The 14,754-nt window shown below is 37.7% G+C and overlaps 2 protein-coding genes across 2 annotated transcripts; both read left to right on the forward strand.

Moving 5' to 3' along the window:
- Nucleotides 1–2,522: 2,522 nt before the first annotated feature.
- On the forward strand, nt 2,523–3,304 carry LOC111434900 (RING-H2 finger protein ATL78-like). The gene has a single exon (XM_023072231.1). It carries the CDS (start codon nt 2,554–2,556, stop codon nt 3,199–3,201), a length of 648 nt encoding a protein of 215 aa, XP_022927999.1. The 5' UTR covers nt 2,523–2,553; the 3' UTR covers nt 3,202–3,304.
- A 7,769-nt stretch (nt 3,305–11,073) lies between these two features.
- LOC111434899 (actin-7) lies at nt 11,074–14,202 on the forward strand. The gene is made up of 5 exons (XM_023072230.1): nt 11,074–11,229; nt 12,272–12,343; nt 12,445–12,838; nt 12,928–13,541; nt 13,631–14,202. Exons 2-5 carry the CDS (start codon nt 12,284–12,286, stop codon nt 13,694–13,696), a joined length of 1,134 nt encoding a protein of 377 aa, XP_022927998.1. The 5' UTR covers nt 11,074–11,229; nt 12,272–12,283; the 3' UTR covers nt 13,697–14,202.
- The last annotated feature ends 552 nt before the right edge of the window (nt 14,203–14,754 follow it).

Here is a 14,754-nt window from a genome sequence, read left to right on the forward strand (position 1 = left end):
CTTTCAACCGAGCGTTACACTTACGTCTCAAAATCAAATTCTCCTTACTAAATAGTGTACGGTAAGTTGGTAAGTTTTAAAAATTTGAGTACATTTAAATAAATAAATGATTAATAATATTTGTTGGAGGTTGGAGGGATTGCGGATTATGAAAGGAAGCTTCGTAGTAGTGTGGGCCCCACAAAAAGTAGGTGGGCCCATCTTGATTTGAAAGCCCATTTAAAGCCTTTTGCAGTGGAGGATCCATATAGATTGTCTACAAACCCTATCTCTTCCAAAACCCTCCACGTCACCATTTCATTAATTTAATTTAATTTAATTCCATTCAATTAATTAATTAATTACTCATTTTCATTAATTCATTTTAATTAATAAATCTCTCCCTATTTCTTCCTTCCCGTACTTATATATCGTATAAAATACACGTAAACCTATAATTTTAATAATATGTTGTATGTAATTATGTACCATTATATATCAATAAATGTCGTTTTGAAGTGCAAAAAAAAATATCTTAATTTCTTATTCAACGATGTGTATTAGTCCTAATTTATTTTCTTTTTGAATTAGCTATGTAGTCCACGCTCGTTTGTCGAGTGATTAACTAATGTGCAACCTTAGTTTCTAGCGTGTTATAAGAAGGTTTAGTTATCGTTTTGGGATTTGAATAGTCTAATGTTTCAAGGTCTCAAGTAATCTTATGATCCTTTTGGATAAACTCGAAATTTTAGGTTGGTTAGGTTGGTGACCCGAGCAACCTGAAGAGGGTAACAATCCATCTCAAGCTAACCAACCCTCTATTTTTGGGTTGGATTGTCGGGTTATTTTTTAATTATTTAAAAAAATTACTGATCCATTATAATCTCATAAATATCAAATATCAAGCTTGTACAAGTTACAAAACATCACTAACATCGATTAAAACGTCAAATATTCTTAATTTTTACAATAATCTTAAAAGTAGGGCAGAGTTGAGTTGTGTTGTAACCCTATTTTCAGGTTAGTTGGTTGACTCAACAAAAAAAAAAAGTCAACCCACAAATCAACCCTAAACCCTGAACCTTGGGCTAGGTTGAATAGTCCGGATTGATGGGGTTTTGGGGCAGAGTTGAGTTGTGTTGTAACCCTATTTTCAGGTTAGTTGGTTGACTCAACAAAAAAAAAGTCAACTCACAAATCAACCCTAAACCCTGAACCTTGGGCTAGGTTGAATAGTCCGGATTGATGGGGTTTTGGGGCAGAGTTGAGTTGTCTTGTAACCCTATTTTCAGGTTAGTTGGTTGACTCAACAAAAAAAAAGTCAACTCACAAATCAACCCTAAACCCTGAACCTTGGGCTAGGTTGAATAGTCCGGATTGATGGGGTTTTGGGGCAGAGTTGAGTTGTCTTGTAACCCTATTTGCAGGTTAGTTGGTTGACTCAACAAAAAAAAAGTCAACTCACAAATCAACCCTAAACCCTGAACCTTGGGCTAGGTTGAATAGTCCGGATTGATGGGGTTTTGGGGCAGAGTTGAGTTGTCTTGTAACAACCTTGGGCTAGGTTGAATAGTCCGGATTGATGGGGTTTTGGGGCAGAGTTGAGTTGTCTTGTAACCCTATTTGGCTAGGTTGAATAGTCCGGATTGATGGGGTTTTGGGGCAGAGTTGAGTTGTCTTGTAACCCTATTTTCAGGTTAGTTGGTTGACTCAACAAAAAAAAAAGTCAACCCACAAATCAACCCTAAACCCTGAACCTTGGGCTAGGTTGAATAGTCCTGATTGATGGGGTTTTGGGGCAGAGTTGAGTTGTCTTGTAACCCTATTTTCAGGTTAGTTAGGTTGACTCAACAAAAAAAAATCAACCCACAAATCAACCCTAAACCTTGAACCTTGGGCTAGGTTGAATAGTCCGGATTGATGGGGTTTTGGAGCAGAGTTGAGTTGTGTTGTAACCCTATTTTCAGGTTAGTTAGGTTGACTCAACAAAAAAAAAAAAGTCAACCCACGAACCAACCCTAAACCCTAAACCTTGGGCTAGGTCGGATAGTTTGGATTGATGGGGTTCTCAGGTCATCTCCCCTAATCTAAGAATCACTCAAAGGTTATCGTAACTTAATTTCACCGATGAAATTAATCATATAGTCCACACTCCTCCTTCGTTGAGTGATAGGCCGATGTGCAACCCTAGTTTTTAGCACAGTACACGGAGGTTTTCATCATCTACGATTTGAAAAGTCAAATGTTTTTTTTGTTTAAGAATCATTTGGAGATTGTCGTAACCTAAATTTATTGATGAAATTAGTCAACAACGACAAATAAGAACTTCAAGATACGTATAGTCCGTCCTAACGAGAATTTTAATACATCTTAAGAGTTAATAAAGAAATCCCAAATTGAATTGATTGTGGAATTCCAAGGTGGATAAGCTAAGAGATCTTGGAGTTCTCCGAAGGATCAACCAATTAAGCAACAAAGCTCATATAAAGCAAATCCATTATCCCTATAAATACCTCTTCTTCACTATCTCAAACATCAAACATTCAAAATCCTTAAAAAACACACACACAAAACATGTCGGCTGTTTCCATTTCTTCACCTCATCAGCTCATTCACCATGGAGATCAAGTGTTCTATTATTCAAGAAAGCTCCTCCTTCACTCCTCCCTCCATGCGCTCACCTTCACTGCCGACGCTCCCTCCTCCGTCCTCCACCGCCCACTCGAATCCTACACCTTCGATACCAATGTAGTCATGGTCCTCTCCGTCCTCCTCTGCGCCTTAATTTGCTCATTAGGTCTCAACTCCATCATTAGATGTGCTTTGAAATGCTCTCGTTTTGTCGTCTCTGACGACACTCACCCCTCCTCTACCACCGCCGCCCCCGTCGGAGTCCACAAGAAAGCTATCAAGAGCTTCACTATGGTTCAATTCTCCTCGGATCTCAACCTCCCTGGGCTCGACTCCGAGTGCGTTATTTGCTTGTCGGACTTCGTCGACGGCGAGAAGCTCCGGCTTCTCCCCAAGTGCAACCATGGCTTCCATGTTAAGTGTATTGATAAATGGTTGAGTTCTCACTCTTCTTGCCCTAAATGTCGCCAGTGTTTAGTTCAAACTTCTCAGAAAATCGCCGGGGTCGGCGGTCCGACATCTCCTCCTCCTCCGGCCATCAACTTAGCGCCGCTAGATCCCGAAGCTCGGGTACGAAATTTATGGCTGTAACGGAAGATAATATGAATTAGGCGAAGTTTTAGAGTTGATGAATTTGTGTATATTTTTTTAAAAAAATCCTTTTTTGATGAATGAAAAACAAATTCTAACGTTACTCCAATTTTCATTCATATTAAATAATATTTTAATGATAATGTTTTATGCAATATGATTATAATACAAAACAAAATAATTGGAAAATGATAATCTCACCCACTTCATGAATTCATGTATTAAATTAGAATGATCTCTAAGATGGTGTTTGGTTTGGACCATTTCTTGCAATTTCTTATGAAATCAAAGTTGGCAAGACCAATCGTTATAAGGAATACATTGTTCTTCTTTCTAATAGATGTGGGATCTCACAATTTACTCTTCTCAAGGCTCAACGTCCCGATATCTGGCTCTGATACTATTTGTAATCGTCCAAGCCCACTGTTAGTAGATATTGTCTGTTTTGGCCCGTTACATATTGTCGTCAACCTCACAATTTTAAAACGTATCTATTAGAGAGAGGTTTTCACACCCTTATAAGAAATATTTCGTTCTCAACTCTAATCGATGTGGGATCTCAAAGTTGAAAAAGAAACAAAAATATTAAGAGTATATAAAGGAAGAAAGATTAGATTAAAAAAAAGGAAGAATTGAAAGGCACTTTGAATGAATGGGGAATGAGAGGGAGAGCACTAACTAAAGTAATTAACACAACTCTATACAATTGGACACCAAACCCCTATTCATCGTACTATGTAAAGCCTTCTACTTCAATGTTTTTCCGGCAAATTAAGGTTAAAATTATAAATGTTTATAGTTGTTTTGATATTAGTTTTATGAATAGGCTCTAAATTTGATATCGTGCATGCGTGGAACGATATAGATGAAGTTGGACCACGCCAAAGTAGAATTAGTCAACGACCAGCTAAGAAGTGTATAGGAATATTTAGTTGAGCCTAAACTGCAACTTATTGTTAGCATATGTATCGACCCGCTCTTTGAGGCTTCGAATTATGGACCATCAACTACTGACTAGGTGTAAATGTCTCAATTTGAGCTCTCATCAACTCATGATGCGTAGTACTCGGCTTCCTTGGAGCACTTCCAAACCCTTATGGGGTTCTTGACCGGACTCTATTTAGGTTAACCTATTAAAATTTCATTGTCCATGTCCTTCACTCAAATGTCAAGTATATGTGAGGTGTGACCTTTAATTATTTTTTACTACTAAACTGCTATAACATGGGAGATATTGCTCGATATTGGTCATCTACAAGAATTTAGTTGACGTCTCCCTAATAGACCATGTAATGTTGTCTCAACTAAGAGGGGACGACCCTTGTGCCTGTCAAACTATTACCCTCATGTGGGAATAGGGATATCTCCCTATGCATAATCACACAATAATGCATGAGGTCTCAACATTTTTTCATTTTTATTATCATTTAATACAACCCCGCTAGCGTTTTCTTCATATCATAACATTTTTCTTATCATTTCTCATAACGTTTGTCATATCATTTATCGTAACTTTCATGTGTATGTCGGGGTTGTATTTCATGCTAGTTCATCGTTTTGCATGTCAATCATATCATATCGTTCATGTCTCACATATATCATATCATAATGTGCTTTCAAACATAACAATCCATATCATACACATATTAAATCATATGTCATAATAGTCACATACATAACCCGTGCATGTCTTCAACATATCATATCATGTCATAACATATAATATCATAAACACATCAATTCATCAAATATAGCATAACAATCACATTTTATAGCATATACATATCATTTCATAATAGTTTGCATATACATGCCTATAACTCGTGCAAAGCAACGAGCATGTGTCGTCATACAACATACAATTATAACCAAACGATGGTAGGAGCACTTAATTAGTTGGTCTTAGCCAACGTTCTCCCTAATTCGAGTATTTTCGCTCCCGTTCCTCGAAATTGCTCCAAATTACCGCCGGTTGTTATTTCCTATAAGAATGTCCATCTCATTTCGTTAGTAATCTAATAATTCTTAACTCAATTGAACCTAAATTGAGAAATTTATCCTTCCACCGACCTTATTTGTCTTAAACAAGGTCAAATTCAGCTTTGGGATGGTCGAAACCGTAGAAATGACTAATTTTTCCTTTACCGAGCCGAATGAGTGATTTTTTAGCCGCCGAGCCAAGCCGAGGGAGTTGTTCGTTGTAGGCGTGCCACATGGCACAATAATAGGCTGACGCGTGTGCATACGACTTTGGGTCAAGGCGTGGGTCGCGCGTGGGTGTGCAGGTCGCGTGCGGGTACGCAGGTCACAAGCTGCTGGGCTGGCTGCGGCGCTTGGGCTGATCTGGGTTTTGGGCCGTAACGGTTTGGGCCTTGGTACTTGGGTGTTACTCGGGCTGCAGACACACGTGTGCAGGCTTCTGTAGACATGGGGTTAGCAACGCGTTTGGGCCGAGGAATAAATGGGTTGGGTCTCAGGTGCTGCTGCAATTTGGGCTGCGGGTTGTGTCCGACCTGGATCCTGATCCGCTTCTTTAGGGAATAATCATGGGTTTATAATCTAGAAATACTATCTGTATTGGTACGAGGTCTTTTGGGGAAGCCCAAAACAAAGTCATGAAAGCTTATACTCAAAGTCGACGATATCATACCATTGTGAAGAGTCGTGTTCATCTAACACTTCGTACACTGAACTTCGACGACGTTTCTATTGGAATCTTGACCATTGAGTTTTGGGTATTTTTGTATGGTGGTAGAGTGAAGAGATTTTGGTATATAGGCATAAAAATATATATTAGGAAAAATAAATAAATAAATAAAAATTGCATGATATGTGGCCGCTCGGTAATTTAAGGTAGGTAAGGGTTGCTCATGAAGGGGCACCATCACTCTGTCTCGAAGGCATTAGGGTAGTGCATCAAGGAGCTGCAACAATTGCGTAAACTAGAGATACCTAACATTGGGAAGGTGCTTAATTTTGAGACCCTTCATAGCTGGCCCAACTTGCAACCAATTTTTTGTAACGCTCAAGTAGATAAAGAGTACATGAATGAACGGATACCATATTTGAATGAGAGTGATCCTGAGGATAGAATGACTGAAAAATACTTAAAATAATTGAAAGTTACTAACTACACAACAAGCCACACCTTCTGTACTTATGATATTGTCCATTTTGCCAATGTGGGACTCACTCCCAATAATCCTCCCCTCAAACAAAGTACACCCTTTGTTCAACATTTGAGGACTCTAATACCATGTTAGGAATCACGACTCTCTACAATGGTATGATATTGTCCATTTGAGTATAAGCTCTCATGACTTTGTTTTGGACTTCCCCAAAAGGCCTCGTACCAATAGAGATCGTATTTCTCACTTATAAACCCATGATCATTCCCTAAATTAGCTAATGTGGGACTCACTCCCAATAATCCTCAACCGGGAGATCCACGAAAACTCCAACCTTGGGGCATATAAGTATTGAATTTGAATTTTGAATCTTGATCCGAATCTTAGGCATGAGACGTCACACTTTTGCTATCATAAGGGTTTTCAGCTATCGATCACACGACCCTTTTATGATACTAAAAAAAAAAATATTTAATTTCGATATAGATCTAAAATGCTATAAATAACATTCCAAAAGTAAAATGTGCATATGGAAATTAAAAGAAAAAAAGTAATGCTTTGCCACTACCAAAAATAGGGCTCCAACTTTAAATCATAATCTTTAATTATATATATATATATATATATATATATATATATATATAAAATATAATCTTCCCTTACAAAGTGGTGTTGCATAAATGTTGAGACATTTGGAATCCAAACCAGGTAGATAATAATATTTCAAAAGTGATGTATTTTTGGGAAAATTATATAAAAATAATAATTAAAAAAATATATATCTTTTTCTCTCTCTTATGCATATAATATATGGTTATTAATAAATAGTATAGCCTAAAGGACTTTTCAAACACATGAGTGCACATGCACTACTCTTAAACACATAATTTTGTCGAATGTTCACGGAGTCAAATATTACGTCGCATCTATCTCATATCACGTCAATCGATACTCATACGATGAGTTGAATTATATTGATTACTAATAAAAGTGTGAGTTTGATTGTTAGATGTTACGGTCATGTTTGTCTAACACGTGTTGTCTGTAGCCACATGTCGAATGTCTTGATCATGCTTGTCCAAGACTTGTTGTCTATGGCCTCATGCCTATTATTGTTGTGTCAATACTGCGGTGTATGATTGATAACCAAAATCATTTTTACCCGTGATACCGCTAAAATGCCCCAAGATGTATTATGAGGGGTTTTGACTATTTGTCGATTCTTCATATCTGAGTTTTATGTTATCATCAAAGTTATCGTTGTTACCTATTCGCTTTTGCTATTTTGGATTGTTCTCAAAGCAATTTTGACCCAATCAAGATCGATAAAGGTCGGTATGACTACTGTTTTGGCCTGTTAAAATTATTTAGGAACGTTTAGAGTTGATTTTAGGATAGATACGTAGAGTTGAGTCCATAATAAGCTCTAAGTTAGATGTTGTAAAGGCATGAGATGGCGTAGGTGTAATTGTTAAGGTTGGACATGAGAGGTAGAAACGTTCCTTTTCTTTAAGCTTTTCTTCGTCATCCTATCCTCAAGATCATTCTCATTCGAATATAGTTTTGGTCCTATACTTGAGTGTCACATGTCTACCAGCTTCTAACTTCGTTCGTCTCCAAACCACATCTTACTTTGAGAGGTATCGGTCTGATACCATTTGTAAGGACCCATGCTTCTAACTTCGTTCGTCTCCAAACCACATCTTACTTTGAGAGGTATCAGTCTGATACCATTTGTAAGGACCCATGCTCAGGATTCAAAATCTGAATCAATATCTAATGACCCCGACATTCCTCTGCATCCCTTGAAACATAGTTATGTTACCTACTCCTCCATTTTTAAGAATGGAGACTATCTCGATAGACCGACACGAGTTCTTCCTAGTCCTCACTCACATGCATCCCAGAAAAATTTATAGGAGGTCACTCAACATAGAATCACTCCAAGTAAAGCACACTTAACCCTGGAGTTCCTATGATTGGGTCACTAAAAGGGAATGTGCATCTTGTTGGTATAGATAGTAATTTTCATTTTCTTTAAGCATTTCTTAGTCATCCTATCCTCAAGAATACTCTCGTTTGAATGTGGTTTCGGTTCATCTATGTGCCCTCCTTTACTAGGGTGTTATATGTCCATCAACTTCTACCTTGGTTTGTCCTCGAATTACGTCTTACTAGGAGAGGTATCGCTTTGACACCATTCGTAAGGACTTATGCCCAAGATTTGGATTAGGATTCGGAATTTGAATTTGGCACCTATTGCCCTTACCTACTTCTCGCTTCTTAAGAGTAAAGACTATTCCCACAAACCAATACGAGTCCCTACTCATGCTTTTTCCTCACTCACATACAATTTTTTTTCCTTCACTCGCATATATCCCGAAAAAAAATCCTCAGAGGTCACCAAATATAGAATTGCTTCAAGTAATGCCCGCTTAAACATGAAGTTCCTATGTTGGTATAGTTAGTAACTTTCATTTCTTTCAAGTCTTTCTTAGTCATCCAATCCACATGATTGCTCTCATTCGGATATGATTTTGGTACATTCATGTACCTATTCTTTACTCGGGTGTCACATGATGTTTTATTGATGCTAGTGCTCCTTGAAACATAATTCTACTTGATCAGTCTAACAATCATAATTTAGAATTTTAATACCGAAGAAATGAACTTATCTAACTGCACAAAAAAACTTAATTCCAAATAATTTAAATTAGGGAACAAGTAGTCGTACTAGCTTTAAATGCATCTAAAAGTATAAAAAAACACATCCTAAAGAGTCGAAAATGGTTGAAAAAGGTCCGAGTGTATCAAACCTAAGCCGAATCAGCTGAAAAATCAAATTAGAACAGTAAAAAAAATGTATTCTCCGATTGGCTCTGAACCGCCCAAATGAGATGAAACGAAACAATTGTTGTGATTCAATAAAACCGTGAGACCTTTTATTTATATTAGAGTCTATCTCTCTTTCTGTTCTCAACTTAAGCCAGGTGAGACAACTTTTTTTATATATTAATATTATTATTATGTTTTAAATTTCGAGTTGTTACATAAAATGTCTAAGTATCATAGATTACTCCAAAACAAACGAAGTGATTTAGTTATCTTAGTTGTCTGTCTCATGAGAATCTTGGATTCCTACGAAACAAACCGACCTTTATGACTTGGATTGTTTTTATATGCATGTTGAGAATGAAATAAAATTTGATAAAAGATAACAACTTTCCAAATATGTTAGATTTTTATTTGGGAACCCAAAAAAAAAAAAAAAACGTTACATATAACATAAAACACGAGGTTTCGTGACAACCATCGTTGACCATCTAGAATGTTCTTGCTTTTACTTTGAATTTTTTTGGAAAAGATTGAAATTAAAAATATGTAGTAAGTGACTCTGCTGCCGTTGAAGCTAAGAAATGCAAACACGTGCAATCATGATTTAAGCTAACATGACTATGGTGAGACCTAAACCTGACCTTGTGTTCTCGTTTCTTTCCATTTCTTTAGGGTGTGCATCATTTTTATGCATATGGTTTCTGTGAGATCCCACATCGGTTGGAGATGAGAACGAAGCATTTCTTATGAAAGCGTGGAAATCTCTCCCTAGTAGACGTGTTTTAAAACCGTGAGGCTGATGGCGATATGTAATTGACCTAAGCGAACAATATCGGCTAGCGGTGGGCTTGAGCCATTACAATTTCATATTCACGAAACCTATTAGACGAGCATCACTCTCAATACTCTAGACCTCACTCGTTTTACATCATTTTCATGCATAGATGTGCATTACTTTCATACACACTAACACTACGTAATGTGTTACTTTCATTACTTTTGTGCACATAATACTCTGGGACATACATCCCTTTTGTGAAGTCAAAACCCTATCGATAATTGGAAACAATGGTTGCTCATGTGAAGTGATGGTGACGAAAGGTTAGGTGATGATTGACTTTCGACGATAAGCATTTACGTAAGTGGATGGCAACAATTGAGCAGACACATTTTAAAACTGTGAGACTGAGAGCGATACATAACGGGTCAAAGTAGACAATATCTGTTAGTAGTGGGTTTGAGCTGTTACTAATGGTATTAGAGCCAGTCATCGGGCAGTGTGCTAAGAATACTGACTCCCAAAGGGGATGGATTGTGAGATCCCACATCGGTTGGAGAGAATAACAAAACATTTCTTACAAGGGCGTAGAAACATCGCTCTAATAGACGCGTCTTAAAACTCTAAGACTGACGGCAACAGGTAACGGGCCAAAATAGACATTATCTGCTAACGGTAGGTTTGAGCTGTTACAGGTTGCAAGTTCGATCAATTGGTTAAGGGAAATTGAGAGTGAGAGGAACATCCGATAGAGAGACAAAACACAACCTTGTTATGTTATACATGGAGCTGGGAAAGTCCGAGGTTTAAATCTTCGTGTGGTTCGTAAGAATATATACTATTTTCATCGAGCCCACTAACATGCTAAAATATAGAGAAAAATATCCCCGTGGACGTTAATTTAACAAATGTTGGGGAAGAAAAAAATTCTGACAAATAAAAATGTAATGAATTAAATCCCGAAGAAAAAGAAAGAAAAAATAAAGAAAGGCTGTCATCCAGGTCACACTATCTTTACTGGTGGTCGAAATCATTCACCCAAATTCTTCATTTCATCTGAATTTCATTTGAATTTGAATTTGCATTTTGTTTTTTTTTTTTCCTTTTCCATATAAATACCCTCATTTTCCCCTCCCTTCGTCCATTCCTTCCTTCTCTCCATTTTCGATCTCACCTTCTCGCCTTTGCAACCGGGAGAGACTGAGCCTGAAAACGGAGAGAGGCCGTCGATTCCCTCTCTTGGCTCTTACATCTTCCTTCTCTGCTTCCGTTTCTTCACTTCCACAGGTATGTTCCCCTTTCGATCTGGTTTTGTTTAGATCTCTTACTCTGATTTCATTCCAGATTTGGATTTGCTTTTCCTGCCATTTCTGGTTTTTTTATCACTCTTATGAACTTCGATCTGGTTGTTTTCTCTTTATTTTTACCAATGTATGCTTTGTTTTCGTCGATCATGAGATTTTTTAGCTTCTAGTTCTTTGATTGCCTTTTTAAACAGTGGTTGCTTAGTTCGTTTGCTGTTCTGAGTTTTCTGATGTGAACCATGTGATTTGTAAATCGGTATACTGTTTCTTGCTGTAAAGGATTCTTTTCCTTTGTTCTTTTTATCTTTTGTTTTGGAATCTGTTTGGTTAGTGGACTCGGTGACATTTCGATGGCTATTTGCAATTAGATTCTGAAAGTACTGTTGCTGATCTTTGACCTTTTGCGTGTTGTTATTGAAATTTTGTGATACTGGAGCTGAGATCTTGTATTTGTTGGATATCGCTTGTAATTTTCTCGATGCAATTGTATTCTTATAACATCGTTTCTACTGCCATATTTACCTGGTGTCATGACTGGACTTGTGAAGAAGTTCAACTAAAGATCTCAGCTACTTGAATTGTTCTGTTGATAAGCGATGTTGAAAGTTGATTGACTGAGGATCGATTATTTGCTGACTTAACTCACATGATTTTTATATTAAAATCGTGTTGCTTACGATTATCCCTAGTGCATCATCTGTTTGGCTTCTCCTTTCCTTGTAATTTATCTTTTAATAGAATATATGTGAGATTTTGCCCGTCACCTTTCCCAAGAATCAATATTTTCTCTTGATGCCGATCCGGTTCTTCCTGTAAAATTTCAATCTTTTATTGTTTGGACAAAAGTAGAAGCTAGTAAGGGTTTTGGAGTAAAACTATTATTAGGTGACGTCGTTTATAATTTCTACCCTGGGCCTTATTACAAATTGGATTGTGTGCTATATGCTTACAGCTTATTACTACCAATTCAACGATGCATTGCACCATGTTTGGTAATAATTTTCTCATTTGTGTGTGTTTTTCAGTATTTATAAAAGATGGCCGATGCTGAGGATATCCAGCCACTTGTTTGTGATAATGGAACCGGAATGGTGAAGGTAGATCACTGCCCTTCAAACATGTACCCGTTGTTCTTGGCATGTTTGCTTTTGCCTTGAGACTGGTAATAGGTCTGAAGTTCTTAATTTTTAAATTGTAGGCTGGATTTGCTGGTGATGATGCTCCCAGGGCAGTGTTTCCCAGTATTGTTGGTCGACCTCGACACACCGGTGTCATGGTGGGTATGGGCCAGAAAGATGCTTACGTTGGTGATGAGGCCCAATCCAAAAGAGGTATTCTTACCTTGAAATATCCCATTGAGCATGGTATTGTCAGCAACTGGGATGATATGGAGAAGATTTGGCATCACACTTTCTACAATGAGCTACGTGTTGCACCAGAAGAACACCCAGTGCTTCTTACTGAAGCTCCTCTCAATCCTAAAGCCAACAGAGAAAAGATGACACAAATCATGTTTGAAACTTTTAATGTACCTGCCATGTATGTTGCCATTCAGGCCGTTCTATCTCTGTATGCCAGTGGTCGGACAACAGGTTCACATCTGTTTCTTCCTTCCTTCTATCCTAAACTTAGGACAGATATGTTGTGGTTTGGATAAATATTTAATGAATTATTTGAATAGGTATTGTGCTCGACTCTGGTGATGGTGTTAGTCACACTGTGCCAATCTATGAGGGTTATGCTCTACCCCATGCTATCCTCCGTCTGGACCTTGCGGGTCGTGATCTAACTGATGCTTTAATGAAGATTCTCACCGAGAGAGGGTACATGTTCACAACCACTGCCGAGCGGGAAATTGTCCGTGACATGAAAGAGAAGCTGGCTTATGTTGCACTTGACTACGAGCAGGAACTCGAGACTGCCAAGAGTAGCTCCTCAATTGAGAAGAACTATGAACTGCCTGATGGACAAGTCATCACTATTGGAGCTGAGAGATTCCGATGCCCTGAAGTTCTTTTCCAGCCATCCCTCATCGGAATGGAAGCTGCTGGAATCCACGAGACTACTTACAACTCAATTATGAAGTGTGATGTGGATATCAGAAAAGATTTGTATGGCAACATTGTTCTCAGTGGTGGTTCTACCATGTTCCCTGGTATTGCCGACCGAATGAGCAAAGAGATCACAGCTCTTGCTCCCAGCAGCATGAAAATCAAGGTCGTCGCACCACCAGAAAGGAAATACAGTGTCTGGATTGGAGGGTCAATCCTTGCATCGCTCAGCACCTTCCAGCAGGTGAGACACTCCCTCCTTTCACTCTTTACCTCTCTTTTGGTTCCATTTCTTGCACATGTTCGTAACTGACTTTCGTTTGTTCTTACCAGATGTGGATTTCGAAGGGCGAGTATGACGAATCTGGCCCATCCATTGTCCACAGGAAGTGCTTCTAGGTTCAATATGTGCTTTGAATGGTGAGTTATTTCCTTTAGTTGGGTTTTTTTGTGTCATGTGTAATGATGTGAACTGTTTCGGTTGAGCACGGATATGGGTCATGGAAGGAGGGTATATTTCTGAGGTCATTCATTCATATGCCATATCTTTCCACCGCCGCTATGAGTTTGGGATTAAGAAGTAACTGAGACCCTCTGGATGTTTATGTTGTTGTTGGTGGGCAAAAACAACTTTCCTTCCAAAATCTTTCCCTGCCTGCCTTTGCCAAATCTGTGACGCAACCATGTCTTTTCTCTTAGTAGGAGATGATTGTGATGCTTTTATTTTTCTCTATCCTTCTCTCTTTCTTCCTCCTATTTTATATTCCAAGTTCTTTGTTTATTTTTTTTCGAGAACATTAATGTTAATAGTTATTGTAAGACAAATATTAGTCAGTTTGGTCCTTCCTTGCAGTCATAAACATGCTATGCAAAATGATATTTTATTATTTGGGTTGAAAGCTTTATAAGGGCATCATATTCATATTCATATTCATATTCACATTTTTCTTCTTTCCATCCTCCTTTAGTGTTCTGTCTATTAATGGTTATTTCTCCAATTGTGCTCCTACAAAGTTTTGGTAGGTTCATTGACATTTAGATTAAATACCCATAAATTGGAGGGCCATTTGAGAGCTATTGAAAATATATATATCAAGAGGTTGATATTGATATGAGGGTTCCATCATTTTGAACTTCTTTTGCTGACTTTTCTTTTAAGAAGAAAAGGAATCTATAGAAAAAGAAAGAAATAGTTGGTCACAAATTGGTGACCTGTGGAGCCTTTGTATTGCTTCCATTTGTGCGTTGTAATGGGTTGGCCTTTGAATTATTTAGAGAGATTGATATATAATTGTCGACTTTTTTTAATACTAGTAGTTGAGGTGCATAATTTTGCTGCTTCATAACTGTTTCTTTATTTTTATAAGACAATTGAATCAAATAATATTTTTTTTTTTGATTTATTGCTACTTATTAATGGGATTTTCACTCTTTTATGAGTTATTTAGAACATTTTT

This window comes from Cucurbita moschata, unplaced genomic scaffold, assembly GCF_002738365.1.
Source record: "Cucurbita moschata cultivar Rifu unplaced genomic scaffold, Cmos_1.0 Cmo_Scf00047, whole genome shotgun sequence".
In the NCBI taxonomy this organism is placed as follows: domain Eukaryota; kingdom Viridiplantae; phylum Streptophyta; class Magnoliopsida; order Cucurbitales; family Cucurbitaceae; genus Cucurbita; species Cucurbita moschata.

Excerpts from the sequence above, each read along its gene's own strand:
- LOC111434900 (XM_023072231.1), top strand. The coding sequence starts at position 2,554 with ATGTCGGCTGTTTCCATTTCTTCACCTCATCAGCTCATTCACCATGGA.
- LOC111434899 (XM_023072230.1), top strand. The coding sequence starts at position 12,284 with ATGGCCGATGCTGAGGATATCCAGCCACTTGTTTGTGATAATGGAACC. Across the intron at positions 12,344-12,444 it reads ATGGAACCGGAATGGTGAAG|GCTGGATTTGCTGGTGATGA; the intron begins GTAGATCACTGC and ends TTTAAATTGTAG. Across the intron at positions 13,542-13,630 it reads CGCTCAGCACCTTCCAGCAG|ATGTGGATTTCGAAGGGCGA; the intron begins GTGAGACACTCC and ends TGTTCTTACCAG.